We start from the raw sequence: 18,006 nt of genomic DNA, 5'->3' as shown, positions 1-18,006 counted from the left end.
TTGGAGTCAGTTCCTTCATCTGTAGCAGGAGAGCAATAACCGTCTCCTCTCCTGGGCTTGTTTGCAGGGGGATGGTGGGGAGTCTCTAGAAGGCCTAGGTACAGGGGTGGGCAGTCTCCCCAGTGCCCCCAGTTCCATCCTGTCGGCCTGGCAGTTTTTGTGGCTGTGCTCCCCGAGGCGGAGTCAGAGCCTCATTCTCTGTCCAGCTCAGCAGCCTGCACTGTAGCCTCTCACCCCACTCAGTCATCTAATAACAGCACCTCCCACCTGCTCCTCCAGTAAAATAAACAGCCAAATAACAGGCTCCGCTCAAAACACACAAAAGCCGAATCCTGTAATTATTGTAAATTTCTGCTTGGCAATTACTCAGGAACCTCCTGAGAGCTGACTTTACTGGTCACTTCTGGAATGTGGGGTGGGATTGGGGCCCAGAAGTTGCAGTCTTTGTCACATTTGTAGGTTTTCCTCCAACAAAGCAAGTGTTCTAAGCTGGGAGTGTGGACTCTGAGTGGGGGAAGGGCAGGCTGAGACATCCTGAGGGTCACCTTCATCCCCACCCCGGGTCTCTGCAGCCAGCTCTCCAGACGCTAAAACCACAACTCCCATCAGCCTAACTCCCAAATGATACTGGGTTGCAGATCATCTTGGCTAGCCTTTCGTGCCCAGGTGGGAGACAGTTTATCCCAGACGAGCTTCTGAAACTGTTTCTTTTCTTTTCTTTTTTTCTTTTTTTAGAGACAGGGCTTTGCTCTGTCACCCAGGCTGAAGTGCTGTGGTGTCATCATAGCTCACTGCAACCTCTAACTCCTGGGCTCAGGCAATCCTCCCACCTCCCTCCCAAGTAGCTGGGACGACAGGCACGTGCCACCACACCCAGCTAAATTTTTTTATTTTTTGTAGAGACAAGGCCTATGTTACCCAGGCTGGTCTCAAACTCTTGGCCTCAAGTGATTTTCCCGTCTTGGCCTCCCAAAGTGCTGGGATTATAGGTGTGAGCCACCATGCCTGGCCTGAAACTGTTTCTTTCGGTCTACCCTCTTTCGGAGGGTAGGCTTCATCTCACCTACCTCAGCTTTCCTCTGGGCCAGCTGGGGTCCAGGAGATGGGGTCAGGGCTGAGAGAAGTCTGGACAAGGTGTACTCCTGCACATCCTGAGAAAGGGCTCAGAGACACTTGCTTACCTGGCGCCTGACGGTGTGGGGATCTGAGGTCTGCCCTGGTTGGGGAGTGGTATGTTCAGGGGATGCTGGGAAGGGACTGATTTTCCTTTTTACCCATGGGCTTTTCAATGGGATCATGACATTGTGGGAAAGATCCTTGGCTGAAGACCAGGTTTGAATCCTGGCTTTGCTACTTCTCCAGGGTGTGAGATCCTTGGCAGAATCGCCACATCTCTGAGCCTCCGTTTGTTCGTCTGTGAAACAGGGGCTATTACTGTAAGGTTGTTAGGAAACTCAAAGAGAGAGTGGGTTAACGTACCCAGTGAAGGGCCCCGCTGCTGGTGCGCAAGCTCGGTACCCGGGTGTTCCCTCCCACGCCCCTCCCTGCCTTTGGGCACAGAAATACTAAACAGAGAACAGCAAGGACAGAGCAGACGCCACGAGAGGCTACAAGAGAGCAGTGTCAATTCAACAAAGAGCCTTGAGAAGGAAAATTCCACCAAGACCCAGGAGACAGGGTAGGGCAGGTATCTACAAGGTCACCCTGCAGGACAGGTGAAAACATCCTGTTGTAAAACACATCCCACAATCTGAAATAATTGTGTGTGCACATGTGCATACATTTAAAAAAATGGACTAAGTACAAAAAGGAAAACACAAAATTCTATGTAGATTGTGACTATAAATATATTTGTGAATGGCCAGGGATTGGAAGGGAACAGAACTATGAAGATGATTCAACTGGGATGTCAGGATTACACATACTGGTTTTTTAACTTTTCAGTAATATGCTCTGTTGGTATATCATTTGTTTTAACTTAAAACTCAACAAATAAAAAGAGCATAATGTAACATGGAATGCATTTTCTTTTCTCAGAGAGCACTGGAGCAGGGGGTAGGGAGAACCTGGAGATGTGGATTCTAGTGCCACCTCTGCCACTAACTTCCTATCAGACCATGAGCCTTCCTGAGCCTCAGTTTCTCCATCTGTAAAATGGGATGGTGGGATCCAGTACTCAGGGGTGGTTTTTCACCTGGTTAAAATGCTTCTTGGCTGACAGAGCGGAGGCAGAACAGCAGACAAGGCTGTCTTCTCCCTCCTGTGTGAGGAGGCTACTTCCAGCTCTGGGGAAAGACAGATAGGAAATGGGAGAAACGTCTCCAGGGAACGTCGTAAGCCTTTTCTGGGCACAAAGTCTCTGCCCCAAGCCCTGTGCTCAGGCTGTGGGAGGTCCTACCATTCAGAACCGGGTTTTACCCTTGAGGAATCACACAGCCCCACACACTTCTCACATTTTCTTGAGACCAAACCTTGAACTGGGAGGTTAACCCAGGGCTCGAAGTCCTAGTTTAAGATTTGGGTCTTCAGTGTGTCTGAGAGACAGCTTATCTGCCCCTCTCCCTGGGACTGGAAGGAGCAGCAGCTATACCTCTCGTGCACTGGGTATCTTTTCTGTGTCAGTCATGGGGCCAAGTGAGTTCCATGCATTAGCCCCCTTCGGTCAAGTCAGCCCCACAAGCAAGGGGGCAGCACACCCCTTTTCTGGATGGAGAAGACTTCGAATGATGTTTACTCATACGCTATGACCAATCAATTGTGCTCTTAGAAATATGCCCCAAAGAACCCTTCACCCATGTCCATAAGGGGACATGGGTATGATGTCACTGTAGTGTTGCCTGTGGGGGTGGGGAGCTGGAGGCACCTGGGAGTCCATCCCTGGGGAGTAGAGAGGTAAAATGTGTTGGAGGCACTCCATGGAGGGCTGTGCAGCAGTTGGAAGCAAGGAACTAGATGCTCATGTAGCATCACAGATGGATCTTAAAAACAGGAGTGATAAAAGTAAACAACAGAATGAGATCTAAAACACACAATACCACTTGTGTAATTGAAAACTACCTGCATGCAAAACAACAATATCTATTTTGCAATAACACATATAAACAAGAGATAGTCATTAAGCACATTTGGATGGTTGCTTCTGGCTGGGGTGGGTGGGGAATGTGGTTGGAGAATGGAGGAAAAGGGAGAAAATTAATATAAGAAGAGAGAGGGCTTCGTGGACCAGTGACAGCACATCACAAAGCAAGGAGTGTGAATAACTCGCCCTCTGGACTTGGGATCCATCAAAGGAAAACACGTAAGGATCAGAGAGGTTAAGTAACGTGTCCAAATCCCACAGCAGGTAAGGAAGGGTGGAGAGAATGTCCCAATAACCCCGCCTACGTACAGCGAGGCAGTGGCAGGCCACTGAAAACCATTGGCCTCAGGAACAGAGAGGGGAGGAGGGGAAGAGGCTGAACGTGTGGCGAGCGTGGGGTGATCGGCGGATCTTCCCGTGCTCCAAGTCAGCCCTGAGTCCCATCCTCTCTCCTCGTTCTTCCCAACAGCCACTGAGCACTGTGGGGTAAGGACCACAGCCTTTATCTTCCAGGGACTTTGATGACAAATTAAATGAAGTCATGCCTAGAGTATGGCAGGGAAGTCAGAGAAGGGGGAGCTTCCAGGAGGTGGGATTGAATCAGTGTTGTCTGCAGTTCAGAAATAACAACCCACACAACCGTGTAGCAGGCACTGCTCTAAGCTCACACAGTCCTCACAACAAGCCTTCAGAGTAAATTCTGCTATCATCCCCGATTTGCAGATTAGGAATCGAGGCACAGAGAAAGTAAGTAATTCATGTAAGCCATGCAGCTGAGAAGTAGCAGAGCTGGGATTTGAACCCAGGCACAGTGGGTCCAGAGGTCATGATCTTAATCATTATGCAGTTTACAAATGGAATCAGACAGATACGGCTTGTCTGGCCAGGCCTTCCGAAAGGAGATTTTCCCAGCCACTGCACCCTCTTGAGGTTCCCACAGTGAGGGTGGCATAGCCTGGGCTGGGGACACTGCTGGCAGGGCCCGGTCCTGTGTTCTGTCGGGGGTCCCTGCCTGAGGGTCTCAGGATGACTCAATTCCCCCACCTTCAGGTGTCCAAGGTGGAGGGACCCAGCACCTTCATGATATACGTAGGGACACTGAGGCTCAGAGAGGGGACAGGACTTAGGTCGCCCAGGTCTCCTGGCTGAGCCAAAGTCTAACGTGTGCTACGTTGTGGCTCCCTGCTTCCCCAGACCCCGCCAGCTGCCTGGGCTCACTTCCAATAGCTCCCAGTGGCTCCAGGCCCGGGGCTGGGAGCCAGGCTACCTTCTCCAGGTAGAGATGCTGGCCACTCTGCCCAGAATGCCATGTTCCCACCTTCGCTTCCTTCCGAGCAAGAGAACATCTCCCCAGAGCGCGTGGAGACCCCGATCAGAGGCTGCAGCAGGCCAGGTGCCGATTGTTGCAGCTGCTCCTTCTCCTTCCCTCTTGGCCCCTCCTGGCCCCCTTGGAAATTAGGGGTCATTACCATCAAGGCGTGAGATCTAGGCACAGTGCACAAGTCATCAACACCTGACTTCCGATCTGCCTGTGGGCCCTAAAGTCCGCCTTGTCACCAACAGTCAGTGCTGACGCAGGGCCAGGAAGGAAAGAAATAAGTCCTGCTGCAGCCCAAGCCCGTGTGGCAGAGGGCAGGAAGGCACCAGCTGGCTCTATCTCCCTCCCCCAGTCCTGCCCTCGTCCTCTCCCCTGACCCCGGGGAGAAGCCCAGGTCACACTCCTGGCAGGTGCCTGCCAAGTGTGGTGTTGGGGAGATAGGACCCTGGAGAGTTGGGGAGGCTGACTTTTGAGGATGGGGACAGAGCCACCCATTCAAGTCACTCCCCCATTAATCCAATTGCCTACCCACACATAATAATAGCTAATATTTATTGAGTGCTTACTCTGTGCCGGGAACTGTCCTAAGTGCTTTGCCCAGCCCTAGTGGGTAGGGACTTTTAGACTACCCGTGTTACACATGAGGAAACAGAAGCACAGAGAGGTCAATTAATTTGCCCCAAATTATACACTAGTAAAATGGTGGAGCCAGGGTCAAGCTCGGGCAGTGTAACTCCCAGGCCTGCGATCCTATGCTCTCTGACATCCACCGTCTGTCCACTTACTGACAGTCCATCCAACCGTCCACTCACCCGTAGCCACCCACCTTGCAACCCATCCCTTCGTCCCCTAACCCCCTGTTCAAAGCAGTCGGGAGAAGGAACAGCATATGCAAAGGCTCAGAGGGGAGAGAGCAGGGCACGTTTGAGAAATTAGCTACTGCATGAACAGTGAGGGGAAACATAGCAAGAGATGGGGCTGAGGAGGTGAGCAGGGCTCCAATCAGGAGGGTCCACCCATCCACCAACCCAGGCCCTCCACCTGCCTGTCCTCCTCCACTGCTCTGTCCGTCCCTCCATCCAGCCGCCCGTTTCTGTGATTTGGAAGGCAGACAGATAGAATGGACAGTCGGCAGGGCACATGTCCTTCCTGCCAGTGATTTCTTATGACATGTTGGGGCCTGGGGAGACATTAGGACTCTGGAGCTACCTGAATAACCAGGATGATCTCTCTCCACTCCCCCCACTGCCCACGGTTTGTGGGTTCTAGGGGTTTGTGGGAAAAGCAGAGCGGGCCAATGTCAAGGTTAAAAGAAGACCCTCTAAGCCTGAAACTTCAGCCCTGCGTGCTGACCCCACGTCTCCTTGGGAAGACAGAAGGAATTGTGTTGTCAAGAGGTGTCACAATGCCCGGGGCCCCATACAAGTTCTCCTCACCCTGGCATTCCAAGCAGCCTCCCAAGAGCCCCTGAGAGCCCTTGGAGCTCCTGACCTGCAGAAGTTCCAGCTCACCACCAAGGAGGGCCCTGGTCAAGGATGTGCAAGGTGGGATGACATCACAGGCTGGAGCAGGGCACCCGAGGTACAAGACGCCTGAATGGCAGGAAGGCACCCGAAGGCCCTAGCCAGACCCGCCCGCGCTGCTGGGAGCTGGGCCCTCGTGCAGAGGCTGAGGGGTTGGTGCCACTGCCTGAGTGTTATTCCCTACTGGGACCTCTGCTGTCTCCCAGGGAGAGGCAGGGAGGGAGCGGGACACCATCCAGCTCCTCCGGTGCCTTCGCTCCTCCACTTCCCCAACATGTCTCCTGACTATCGGGTTTGCATGACCCCATCTCCCAGCAAACTTGTGATAAGTCGTAATAATGGCTAAAGTTTATCTAAGTGCCTAAGAGGTCCAGGCACTTTACACGGAGTGGCCCATTAAATCCTCACAGCAACCCTGTGAGACAGATCCTGCTGTTGCTCCCGTTTATCCTGGGGAAAATCGAGGTAGGAGCATTATACTTTACCCAAAGAGCAGGCAGCTGGTGAGTGGGGCAGCTGGAATTTGAACCCAGGTAGCTGGCTCCAGGCCCCATGCTACCTGGCCCCCAGGAGGCTGGGCCCACTCTCAGCCTCCCCACCCATCCCTTGCAGAGCCCTTGAGCCCCCCTGGGGCAAATGCTTTCCTAAACTTTTGCCTCGGAGGAACTTCTGGGGGAGGCTGGCTGCGGTTGCTTTTTGGGGTTCCCCTTTCCGGCCCGCCACCCATCACGCCCCCACAGCAGGCTAGTGAGGTAGACAGCCTCATTATGCCCATTTTGCAGATGAGGCAACTGAAGCTCAAAGAGGTTCAGCAACTTGCCCAAGGTCACCTGACCTGTAAGGGCGGGGCCCGGACCCCAGCTCAGACCTTCAAACTCCAAAGGCCAGGCACATTCCACAGCACACCAGGCCCCCGGAGCCCTCACCAGCGGCCTCGCCCCAGTGCTATTTGCATTTCGACAGGGCATAAGGCCTTCCATCGAGCAGCAGGCGTAAGGGTGGAATTGCGGGCGTGGGCTAGGCAAGGCCATGTTCCTGTGGGCCTGGAGGATTTGAGAGGACAGCCTGCTTTCCTGGAAGACCTGTAGTAGTGTCTCGAATGAGATCTTCTTGCCCTACTCAGAAAACCCCGCTCCTCTGGGGTCACCCTCTTCCCCATTCTAACTCTGGCACAAGGGACACACACACACTAATGTACGTGGTATCTAAAAGGTCTTGGCAGGGCCTGCCTGCAGGGATGGGGATGGCAGAGGAATAGTTCTATCCAGATTTCTTCTTTTGGCTTTAGCTTAAAACCCAAACGAAAATAGGGTAGTGGGATTCTGAAGGGAGGGGAGGGGCTGATGAGACCCTTACCTGCCCCATAAGCTTCTTTGCTCCTGTGCTGTGGAGGAGTAAGTGAGGGAACCAGGTAAGGGCGATGCGGCATCTTCCTCCAGCCTCTAACCAAGGTTTCTCAACCTTGGTGCCTTTGACACTGTGTTCTGATGAATTCTTTGTTGTGGGGGCTGTCCTGTCCATTGTAGATGCCAGTAGCAACCACCCTACTCTGCGTGACAACCAAAAATGTTTCCAAACATTGCCAAATGTCTTCTGGGGGCAGGAAATCACCCCCCAGCCGAGAATCACTGATCTAAAGTCACACACACATGCACGCGTGCGCACACACAGTGCACTGCGAGGGCAGGAGATGGTTAAATGAAACCAGATGTTAACCTGGAAAGTATGCAGCCAGGCCCCACCCTCCCTCCAGAGCTGGCTGTGCTGGGCCCTGGGGAGGGCATGGGGTGTTCTCAGCCCTCGGAGCTTAGTCACTGGGAGCCTGGCCCCCCGGAAGGGCAGGGCAAGGCTGGGGCTGCCTGGGCTCCCTCTTCCTCCTCCTCTTTTTCTTTTCCTCCTTCCTTTCCGGCTCTTGCACCTCCTCCCGCGGCCTGTCCCTCTGCCCCAGTTTCTGTGAGGGCCTCATCCTGGATGTGCTGGGCCCTGGGCCCCCACCCCAGGACCTGTCTGTCATAACAGCAGCGGTGTCTTGGGCACGGCCAGCGGGCAGACCCAGGGCAGGTGGGCCCAAGCCAGGGCTTGGCCTAGGGCAGAGAGGGAGGGGCGAGTTTGAATCCTGGTTCCTGCACTAAGCAGTTGTGGGACTTCTGCAAGGTTCTTACACAGGTTCTCACAAACTGTGTGAACTCAGACAAATGCTCAGATGCCTCTGAGACTCAGTTTCTTTGTCTGAAAAATGAGGGTAGCTTCTCAAACAGCTCTTAGGAGCTTTTGCAGAGCTGAGTGGCTTGGTCTATGCTCAACCCTGTCAGCAAAGAGTGTCACCCTTCTGTCTGTGGGGTCTTCAGTCAGTTCCCCTGCCATTCTGAAAGCACCTGCCTCTGTCGCTCCTGGCACTAGCCCCCTGGGCCCAAGGTAAAGAAGGGTCCAGGTGGCCAAGGGGCTGATGCGGCCTGAGACTGAAGGGGGGCAGGGAAGCAGGGGCAGGGGGGGGCTGGGGCCTCTGCAGTTCCCTCATCTTCAGGGCCACAGGGTGAGCTCTTCTGCGGTGTCTGGAGGACCAGACCCCACATCCTTAGAATCGCCCTTAACGTGAAGAAACACAAGCCATTTCTTGCAGCCCAAGAAAGGGAAACTTCTGTGGGCCAGGCTGCCATTCCCAACACCGAAGATAAAAAGATTGCCATGGACTCTGTGGCAGTGATTTTTACTACCCTCAGGGACACGTGGCAATGCCTGGAGACCTTTTTGGGTGTCGCAGCTGGGAGGGGTGCTACTGGCATCTCATGGGTGGAGGCCAGTGCTGCAATCCTACAAGGCACGGGATGACCCCCCAGCAAAGATCGTCCTCCCAGAGTCAGCGGCGCCCCACTGGGACCCTCTTGTGTTCGTGTTTGTCGAGTCTTTGTCACCCTTACACCTAGAGCCTGGCATACAAGGGGTGCTCAGGAATGGCTGTGAGCGAATGAATGAAGCCCTCATGTCGTGTCCTCAGCTCTGCTAGGAGTTGGTAATTCACAGAGCAAACCTCACACTTTCCAGTGTGTTGTCCCATGCGGCGTCCGAGGACCCAGAACCGAAATCCAGTAATCGAAGCCCCGCAGTGCTCTTGCTGAGCTGGGGAATCCGGCTGCCTCGCCCCGCAGTAGGCCGGGGCTGTGCAGGGCAGCCTTGGCTGATCGCCTGCCACCAGCACTCCGGGCAGGAGCTCAGCAGGTTGACAGAATGAGGGCAGAAGTAAACCGAAGATGAACAGGCCCCTGGCAGGCTCTGTTCCCACGGTGCAGTGGGCACGAGACACAACATGGAGTACAGGGTGTGGGCAGACCCCGGTTCAAAGCCCAGCCTTGCCCCTTATCAGCCACGTGACCCTCAACATGTGACTAAGCTCTTTGCTTCAGTTTTTCTCAGTTATACATGGGGCTGATAACAGTACCTTCCTCAAAGGTTAATGTGAGGATTAGAAGAAATAATGCACTTACAGGGTTTGGTGTAGTGCGCACAAATGGTGGTGGAAAACGATCGTGGATTCGCACCAGCACAGTTCATTGCTGGCGCCTGCCCCTCTGCCTGCAATCTCCGGTGCCCAGGAGAAGCTGTGTGTCCAGCATGGCTGTGTGCCAGCACTGGGGACACAGAGATGAATGGGACTCGGTCCTGACTGCTGGGAGCCACTTCCAGCCTGTTGGGACTTATGCAAAGGGCTGGCATGAGACGACCCGAGCACCCAGGCACAGAACTGAAGGGGGCAGTCCCAGTGCACTCGTATGATTCTCAGAGTGATCACTTCTTCAATATTAGCTTGCTTGGCTGGGCACGGTGGCTCACGCCTGTAATCCTAGCTCTCTGGGAGGCCGAGGCGGGCAGATTGTTTGAGCTCAGGAGTTCGAGACCAGCCTGAGCAAGAGCGAGACCCCGTCTCTACTAAAAATAGAAAGAAATTAATTGGACAACTAAAAATACATAGAAAAAATTAGCCGGGCATGGTGGCGCATGCCTGTAATCCCAGCTACTCGGGAGGCTGAGGCAGAAGGATCGCTTGAGCCCAGGAGTTTGAGATTACTGTGAGCTAGGATGACGCCACAGCACTCTAGCCTGGGCAACACAGTGAGACTCTGTCTCAAAAAAAAAATATTAGCGTGCTTGACTCACCATAGTGCCTCCTGGCAAGGGACCACACCCTAAGAGGAGTCCAGAAGGCACAGGAGAGGACGAGATGCAGCGGGGACAGCGGGAGGCTACAGAGGTTTCTGGAGAGTGTCAAGAGAGCTGCTGGGCTTGGAAGACCAGGGAGAATTTTGAAATGCAGAACTGAGGGCACATAAATACCTGGGTAGGAGCCCACAGGGGCAAAGACTGTCCTGGAGGGGGGAGCCCTGGCAAGTCTGGACTGGGCAAAGAGTTGGGGAATGTGATGCAAAGGAGCTACATTGTGACTCAAGCCCCTGGGACCTCCCTCGTAAGAGGGCAGGGGCTCAACTTCCAGCTCTGCAGCGAGGGCTTCTCTCACAGTGCCCAGGCAGAGAGGAAACGGGTTCCCTTGACGTTGAGGCCTAGGGGAGCAGAATAGAGCCAGCCCAACACATGCGCAAGGAGGACGGTCGCCTTCATCCTTGGCGTGGCACTCCCGTGGCTAGGAAGGTCCTCAGACAGCCAGTACCTGGGAGATGGTGTGTGGGTTTGAAGGTCAACAAGACAGTTTGGTCACAGGACAGTCGAGAAGGAGAGTGGCAGAGGAATAAATATACGTCAGTGCAATGAGATAAGTGTGGCAATGGGGGACTTGTAGAGAGGGGACAGACCTCAGCGCATGACCGGCCAAGAGTGTGGTAAGGGGGAGGTGGGCGTTGGCCGCACTTGCTAACAATGAAAGGTGTTCTAAAATGGAATGCGTGGGTCGGCTGCAAGGTGAGCTACCCCTTACTAGAATTCAGTTCGATTGAACCAACATTTATTGAGCACTCTCTAAATGCCTTGGTCTGGAATAAAGGAGGAAATAGGATTTGGAGGCTGTTATGTCAAGGGTAAGGGTATGAGACCACTGTCTTCAAGGAGCTCATAGTCTAACGGGAAAGACAGGCTTTCCCTGGTGAACGGCAGGGAGGGCGTGCCAGGCCAGGGACAGCCCGGGCAAAGGCACGGGCCCTGCGAGCGGGACGAGTGACCGGGAATAGAGACGGAGCAGCATGGCACGGGCACAGGGCGGGCAGAGTGATGCGAACCTGGGGAGCTGAAGCCACAGCCTGAGAAGTCGCTCATTCCAGGCGAGGGGCGTGGGGCTTCACTTTCTAGGCAGTCGAGAGCAAAGGATGCCTTGAGCAGGAGGGCCAAACACGCCGGCCATTAGCACGAGAGGACTCATTCTGGTGTGAGCATGAAGCACGGGGGAAAGAGCAGGAGCCTGGGCAGGGAGGTGTTCTGGGAAGCCGGAGGGGCCCTGCAGGCGAGGCAGCGTGAAGGCTGAGCTGCGGCGGAGGAGGGAGAGGAGGACACTGACGGGCAGATTGAGTGTGGGGAAGATTGAGGATGATCCGTGGGCTCCAGCCTCTGAGAGCTGGCAGAGGTCTGCAGTGGCAAGGCCCAGCTCAGGCGACCTTGAAGGCTCTCCCCTTCTCTGTAGGTCCCCGGCTCCATGGGCAGCAGTGTGGCACTCCAGGGTGGCTGTGGGGGTTTCTGAGAATCGTTCCCTTCTCTTCGCTCCTGCCCCTGGCTCAAGCAGTTGACGTCAGGTGTCTGATGCTCCAACCTTCTTTCCCTTCTCTCAGGACTCACAGAAACCCTTCGTACCCAGCCATGGGCCAAAGATACCATCATGCAACAAAGTGAAGTCTCTGCACCCACCCCTGGCCCGGACGTGGAAGCAGGACCGTGAGCAGTCTCTGGCGGCAGCCTATGTGCCGGTCGTGGTGGACCCTCGGGGGCAGAACCCGGACAGGCTCAGGTTCAATTTCTACACCTCCCAATATTCAAACTCCCTGAACCCCTTCTATACCTTGCAGAAGCCTACCTGTGGCTACCTGTACCGCCGGGACACTGACCACACCCGCAAGCGCTTTGATGTGCCTTCTGCCAACCTGATCTTGTGGCGCTCCTAGGCCCATGCCAGCCGGAATCCCCCGACCTGCACCCTCAGTGCTGTGAACCCGGGTCGCAGAGGGGAGGGCTGCTCACTCCAGGAGGAGTGACCTGTACTCGGGCTGAGAGAGCTGTGCCATGCCCCCTGTTGACAATGGCAAAGGGAGGTCTCTCTTCTCGGCAGCAATTAAAGTTTGTCCTCTCTTTCCCTGGCATGTGAATGGGTGGCTGGGGGTATGTAAACTGAGGCCCAGGGGGTGTAGTATAGCATGGTTATGTCCAGAGGTGCCTGAAGACTCAGAAGGCTTTAACTCTCCGTTCCCTCATCCCAAGAGTAACCCCAAACTCCCTCCAGAGCCCCAGTCCCGAGCAAAGCCCATGTGGCCGCAGCCTCCCCACGGTCCAGGCTTGGATCCCTCCGCAGACAGGAAAGAGATGCGTCAGCTGCCCACAAGCCCTGCACCCTTGCGTGGTCATCTCACCCCAGGTTGGAGCAGCTGCCACAGCATGGGAAGAAATGCAGGGAATGGACACAGTGTCTAAGGAGTCCCCTCCCAGCCCCGTTTTACATAAAACTGCCTCTTCTGTCTTGGAGTTTGTTGGTGGGGGATGGATTCTGCTCTGGTCCAGAAAAGCTAACCCCGAGGCTAGTTAGCCTCATGGGTCATGGGTCATGGAAGGGGGTGGGGTGGGGGCAGAGGGCACTTGACTCATAGCAGTGGCCTGAGTGGGTCCCTGGTCACTGCCACCCAGGGGTGACTCCAGTGGTGTGCCGGAGCCAGCTCATACTGGCCTGTGAGAGCTGACCGTGCCCATGTCTTCCCAACTCCACAGTCAGTGACTGCGTGTGGGTCACTTGAAATCATCGGGGGTGGAAGGATTTATACAACGGCATTCAACAAATGCCTAACAGTTGGAGTTTCTTTTTTCCAGAGAGCCGGCTGTTAATCATTCAGACCCCTGCGTGAATCCGGCTGGTTCCGTTCCTAGGACTACATCTCACTCTGGGTATGGTGGTGTATTCAGTGGGGCATACTTCTTGCTCGTGAGAGGTTAGGGCTGGTGTGAGAAGGAGGGACAGGATGTCTGGGGACCCAGACAAGCAGCCAGTGGCAGTGGCCAGGCTGTCCTGCATGCCCTGCTCTGAAAAGAAGACGGTAGGTGGAGAGGAAGGAGGACAGACTCCTCGAGGCTGCCTTAAGAGCACAGAATCCACTTTTTCTGTTCGTTTGTTGCAGCTCCCTTTCAGGTTAGAGGCTTTCCTCAAACACCTGGTGACCCTTGCCTTGTGCCAGGCGTCTTGGCATCTGTCTGTACCGGGTCGCTCCTGCCTGGTCGCCGGAGCCCAGCGTGGGAAGGAGCTGGGGTGGGGGGCATCTCACTCCCCATATGCTGATCTTTTTTGACCCTGCACTTGTGGGATGGCCTCTCTCTTCCTGCTGTGCCTAGAGACAAGGGCCTGTCTGGTCCAAATCTCCAGAATAACCTTCAGCCTGGGTCAGGAGGGGACAGACGCCCAGAGATGCCTGTCTGCTACGTTGCAGAGGCATCATCAGCTTGGAATGGAATACGGTTCTGGCAGACAAATCTATGTTTAGGCCCAGGTAACTGGATATTTCCAAGCAGTAGGTAGCAAAACTTTTGAAATAACCATGATTTTAAGAATTATTTCACCATTTTTTTTTTTTTTTTTTTGAGACAGAGTCTCACTCTTTTCCCTGGGCTACAGTGAGTGCCGTGGCGTCAGCCTAGCTCACAGCAACCTCAAACTCCTGGGCTCAAGCGATCCTACACTGCCTCAGCCTCCCGAGTAGCTGGGACTACAGGCATGCGCCACCATGCCCAGCTAATTTTTTCTATATATTTTTAGTTGTCTGATTAATTTCTTTGTATTTTTAGTAGAGACGGGGTCTCGCTCTTGCTCAGGCTGGTTTCCAACTCCTGAGCTCAAACAATCCGCCCGCCTTGGCCTCCCAGAGAGCTAGGATTACAGGCGTGAGCCACCGCGCCCGGCCTTATTTCACCATCTTTAAGGGACTGTAGCTCTTCTCACCATCATTTTAACGTGATTTGTTTCATCAGCTCGGAGCCTACAATGGTTTTGGCAGACAAATCTATGCTGAGGCCCAGCTCACTGGATATTTCACCATTGTGGGAAGAATCCTTGGTTGGAGCTGGTTCATGGTTCCTTGGACAAACTTTGACTAGTTCTGTTTTCTGCCCCACATGTCCTGCATCCCAGCCCTCAGGGTACCTGGTGCACCCACTTCCTAAGCCTCCAGAGTTCTACGGCAGGAATAGGTTTGTGTTTGCACCGGGCTCCAGTCTACGTCTAACCAGAAGTCTTATCTAGTCACCCGACAGCGTGGGCTGGGGCCTCAGCATGCAGATATGGACAGAAACCATCCCTGCCCTCCCAGACGGCACAGCCTGTGTCGCGGAGGCGCAGGGTCCCCGTCGGGAGTCCTCACTCCCGGGCAGACGTCGCCTCCCCTCGCCTGGGGAATGGGCGCCCCCTTGAGGTTCACCTTGGTAGAGCGGCCTCCGCGGAAGCCCTCAGGAAGCTTAGGGGAAGCTGGCTGAAGTCCCGCCTTGATTTGAGTGAGATAATCCCAGGAGGCAAATGACCCTGTGTCCTGTTGTGTTTCTGTGGAGCAGAGGGTGGGCGGCAGGCTGCCTTGGAGGGGGATTAGTCAGGCCTGGGGCTTCTGCCCTCTGCGCCTGCCCCACCCACTCCGTCTCCTTGGCCCATTTGGCCAGGTGGATGCTCCTTCTCTGGCATGACATCTGTCCCAGGAGGGGTTCCTGCAGACAGTACGGCCAGGGGAAGCCACATGCCCTCTCTCGCCCTGTCCGCTGTGTGATCCGTGCGCTCCAGCCTTCCATAGCCCTCATGTATACCTTATGCCTGCCTCTTCCCTGAGGCCTTGGTATAGATCCCCGTCCTCCCTGACTTGACATCCCCATCCCGGGGGAGTCCATTCCCACCCTGAGCTGGAGACAAGGGGTGGGGACCCTACCACCCTCTTGGGCAGAGAGCTCTCTGTCAATGGAGCTATCAGGCAGAGGGCCACACAGGAGGGTGGAGGGAGATGGCATTGGATCAAGGCTGGTGGGGTCACTCTGGGTCCATCCAGCCCTTCTGTAGAGATTCGAAAGCTTAGGCTAAAAGCATGATGATGAGGTGGAAAAACTCTGGTACCACCACTAAAAGTTTTGTGAGCCTGAGCAGGCGATTTCAGTTTTCTGCCCCAAATTCCTCTTGTTCCACTAGAAATATTAATACCCATCCCACAGGACTTGTGTGCCTATTCAACAAGCTTAGCATGGTGCCTTGAACACAGTAGATATGTAATCATAGTTCCACCGTATTTCGGCTTTCTTTAATTGTGCATGCCTGCATTCACTCATGTGATAATATTTCATCGCACTCAGGCCCCTGTCAGTCAAACATCACTTTCAAAAAGGAAATTGAAGAGAGTTTGGTGAGGGGACTATTAACAGAGAGGTGGCATAGTGAAGGGGATGGGAGTAGCAACAGAGGGAGGCCCTTATACCCGCAGAGCCAGGGAGGGAGCCGGTGTAGCAGGAGCCCTGAGAGCTACGGTGGGAGCCGTGGCTGGAGGGAGAAGACAATACCCACTGCCCAAACTGTCAGCCAGCAGAGAGCGAGGGGAACAAACACCCCCGCTCTTCTCTCTTTCCACCCTCCAGTCCTCCTCCAGCTTCTCAGAGGATGAACCCAGCCTGATGCCAGAGGGCAGTGAAGCCTGGTGATCCAGGTTATGGGGTCAGCCTCTTGGGGCCTCTTCCTGCCTTTGTATCATCCCCTCCCTTTGAGTGTCGGTGAGACCCGTGACTTGCTTCTAACCCACACAATATAGCTAAGGTGATGGGATGTTGCTCTTTTAACTATGTTATATTATATAAGACTCCATTTTAGCGGACTGGAGAGACTCTCCTCACTGTCTTGATGAAATCAGCAGCCATGGTGAGGAAGGAACTGTGGGCAGCTTCTAGGACCTGAGAGTGGCCTCCAGACAGTAGCTAGCAAAAGCCAGGCCCCTCGGTCATATAGTCCCAAGGAAATGAATTCTGCCAACAACCTGAATGAGTTGAAGTGGATTCTTCCCCAGTTGAGCCTCCAGATGAAAATGCAGCCCAGCTGACACCCCAATTGCAGCCTTGTGAGGCCTTGGGCAGCGGATCAGCTAAGCTGTGCCTGGACTTCTGTCCCAGAGAAATTGCAAGATAATAAATGTGTGTAGTTTTAAAACTGCGGACTCTGTGGTAATTTGTTATGCAGCATGGAACGCTAATAGAGCATATGTATTTGTCAGGGTTCTCCAGAGAGACAGAATCAATAGGATGTATGCAGATAGAGAGGTACGAGAGGGGATTTGTCAGGGTAATTGACTCACGTGATCATGGAAGCCGAGAAGTCCCACAATATGCTGTCTGCAGGCTGGAGAACTGGGGGAGCTGGTAGTGTGGCTCGGTCCAAGTCCAAAGGTCTCAGAACCAGGGAAGCTGATGATGTAATCAGACTGACACCTGACAGCCTGGTGGGAGGTATTGGTGGGGGATGCTTGCTTGTGCGAGTCCTAGAGTCCAAAGGTAGAGAACCTGGAGTTCTGATGTCCAAGGGCAGGAGAAGAAGATGTCCCAGCTCCCAGAGAGAGAGAGAATGAATTCACTTTTCCGCTGCCTCTTTGTTCTGTCTTGGCCTCAGCCAATTGGGTGGTGCCTGCCCACAGTGGGTGAGGGCAGGTATCCTTACTCAGTCTACTAATTCAATGCCAATCTCTTCTGGAAACACCCTCACAGATGCACCCAGAAATAATGCTCTACCAGCTATCTGGGTATCTCTTAATCCAGCCAAGTCGGCACCTAAAATTAGCCATCAACACATAAGCGCAATATCAGTGTGCTGAGGGGGAAGGATGGATTCTGCAGAGATCTGGGAAGGCTTTACAGAGGAGGTGGCGTTTGTGCTCAGGAAGAGTAAGAAGGATTTAAACAGGTAGAGATGGACAGATATAGATCTGCCTCCTCCTCCTCCACCTCTTCATTTCCAAATCTTGGCCCGAGAGGCCTCTGCAAGGACACGGATTCCAGCTGGGCCCCAGGCAAGTTCACGAGGGAGCCTTCCCCCGCCCCCCCAACATGCTCTGGGGAACCTGAGCAAAGCCCAAAGGTCCCAGCTCCCCACCCCCAGGTACCCCAATCAACCACGTTAGGTAGAGGTAAAACAGTCCTATTTGGTTTCTTTTTCAAAAATAACTATGCCCTTCGATTATGTGAGCAACATGTGTTCATTATGAAACATTTCAAAATACAGTTAATTTTTAAAAAGCAAACATTTTAAAAAATCACTTGTGATTGCATGACTCAGAGATGAGCCCTGTTGGCATTTTGGTCACTTCCTGCCCATGTATAGGCATCACGCACATGGTAAGAGACAGGGACAGCAGTGTTAATGTTAGCCTGGTCTCCGTCTTGCTCTCTGGCCACCTAAGGAGCAGCCTTAGCTGGGGTCCCTTTGGATCCACTTGCTTGGGTGCCGGGCAAAAGGAGTAGCAGAGCTGGAAAGGGGAGAGACCACAGTGGTTTCAATTATTTACATACTTTTCTGTGTTCACTGTGTTGCCTAGACTGGACTTGAGCTCTTGGGCTTAAGCGATCCTCCCTCCTCAGCCTCCTGAAGAGCTGGGACCACAGGTGTGTGCCCCACGCCTGGCTGGTTTTTATGACAGTAAGGATGAGATCCGTTCCTGGGGGAAAAGACCAGATTGGAGAAGGCAGACCTGGACCAGAGCACATGACCTTTCTCCACCCCCTGGTTTTATTTGGCAGATGCCCACGTAAGGCAGAGCCTGCCTCTGCCCAGTCCTGAGGAAGCAGTTCGGCTCATTCCATCTGGAGCTCCTTGGTCATGGAGTGAGGTCCCTCCCTAGGTGTCCAGGGTTCTGCTTCCGGTTGTTTATATGTGTCCTGAGCTGTAAAGGGGG

The 18,006-nt window shown here is 54.0% G+C and overlaps 1 protein-coding gene across 1 annotated transcript; it reads left to right on the top strand.

The window, feature by feature from the left end:
• The first annotated feature begins 5,880 nt into the window (after positions 1-5,880).
• Positions 5,881-12,178, top strand: LOC105807452. Its single transcript, XM_012640831.1, has 2 exons — positions 5,881-5,941; positions 11,686-12,178. The coding sequence occupies exons 1-2, from the start codon at positions 5,933-5,935 to the stop codon at positions 12,013-12,015; spliced, it is 339 nt and encodes a 112-aa protein (XP_012496285.1). The 5' UTR covers positions 5,881-5,932; the 3' UTR covers positions 12,016-12,178.
• Positions 12,179-18,006: the final 5,828 nt, after the last annotated feature.

This window comes from Propithecus coquereli, unplaced genomic scaffold, assembly GCF_000956105.1.
Source record: "Propithecus coquereli isolate 6110/MARCELLA unplaced genomic scaffold, Pcoq_1.0 Scaffold158, whole genome shotgun sequence".
Taxonomy (NCBI): domain Eukaryota; kingdom Metazoa; phylum Chordata; class Mammalia; order Primates; family Indriidae; genus Propithecus; species Propithecus coquereli.
Note: the sequence above shows the minus strand (reverse complement) of the source record. Positions and strands in the feature narration are given on the sequence as shown.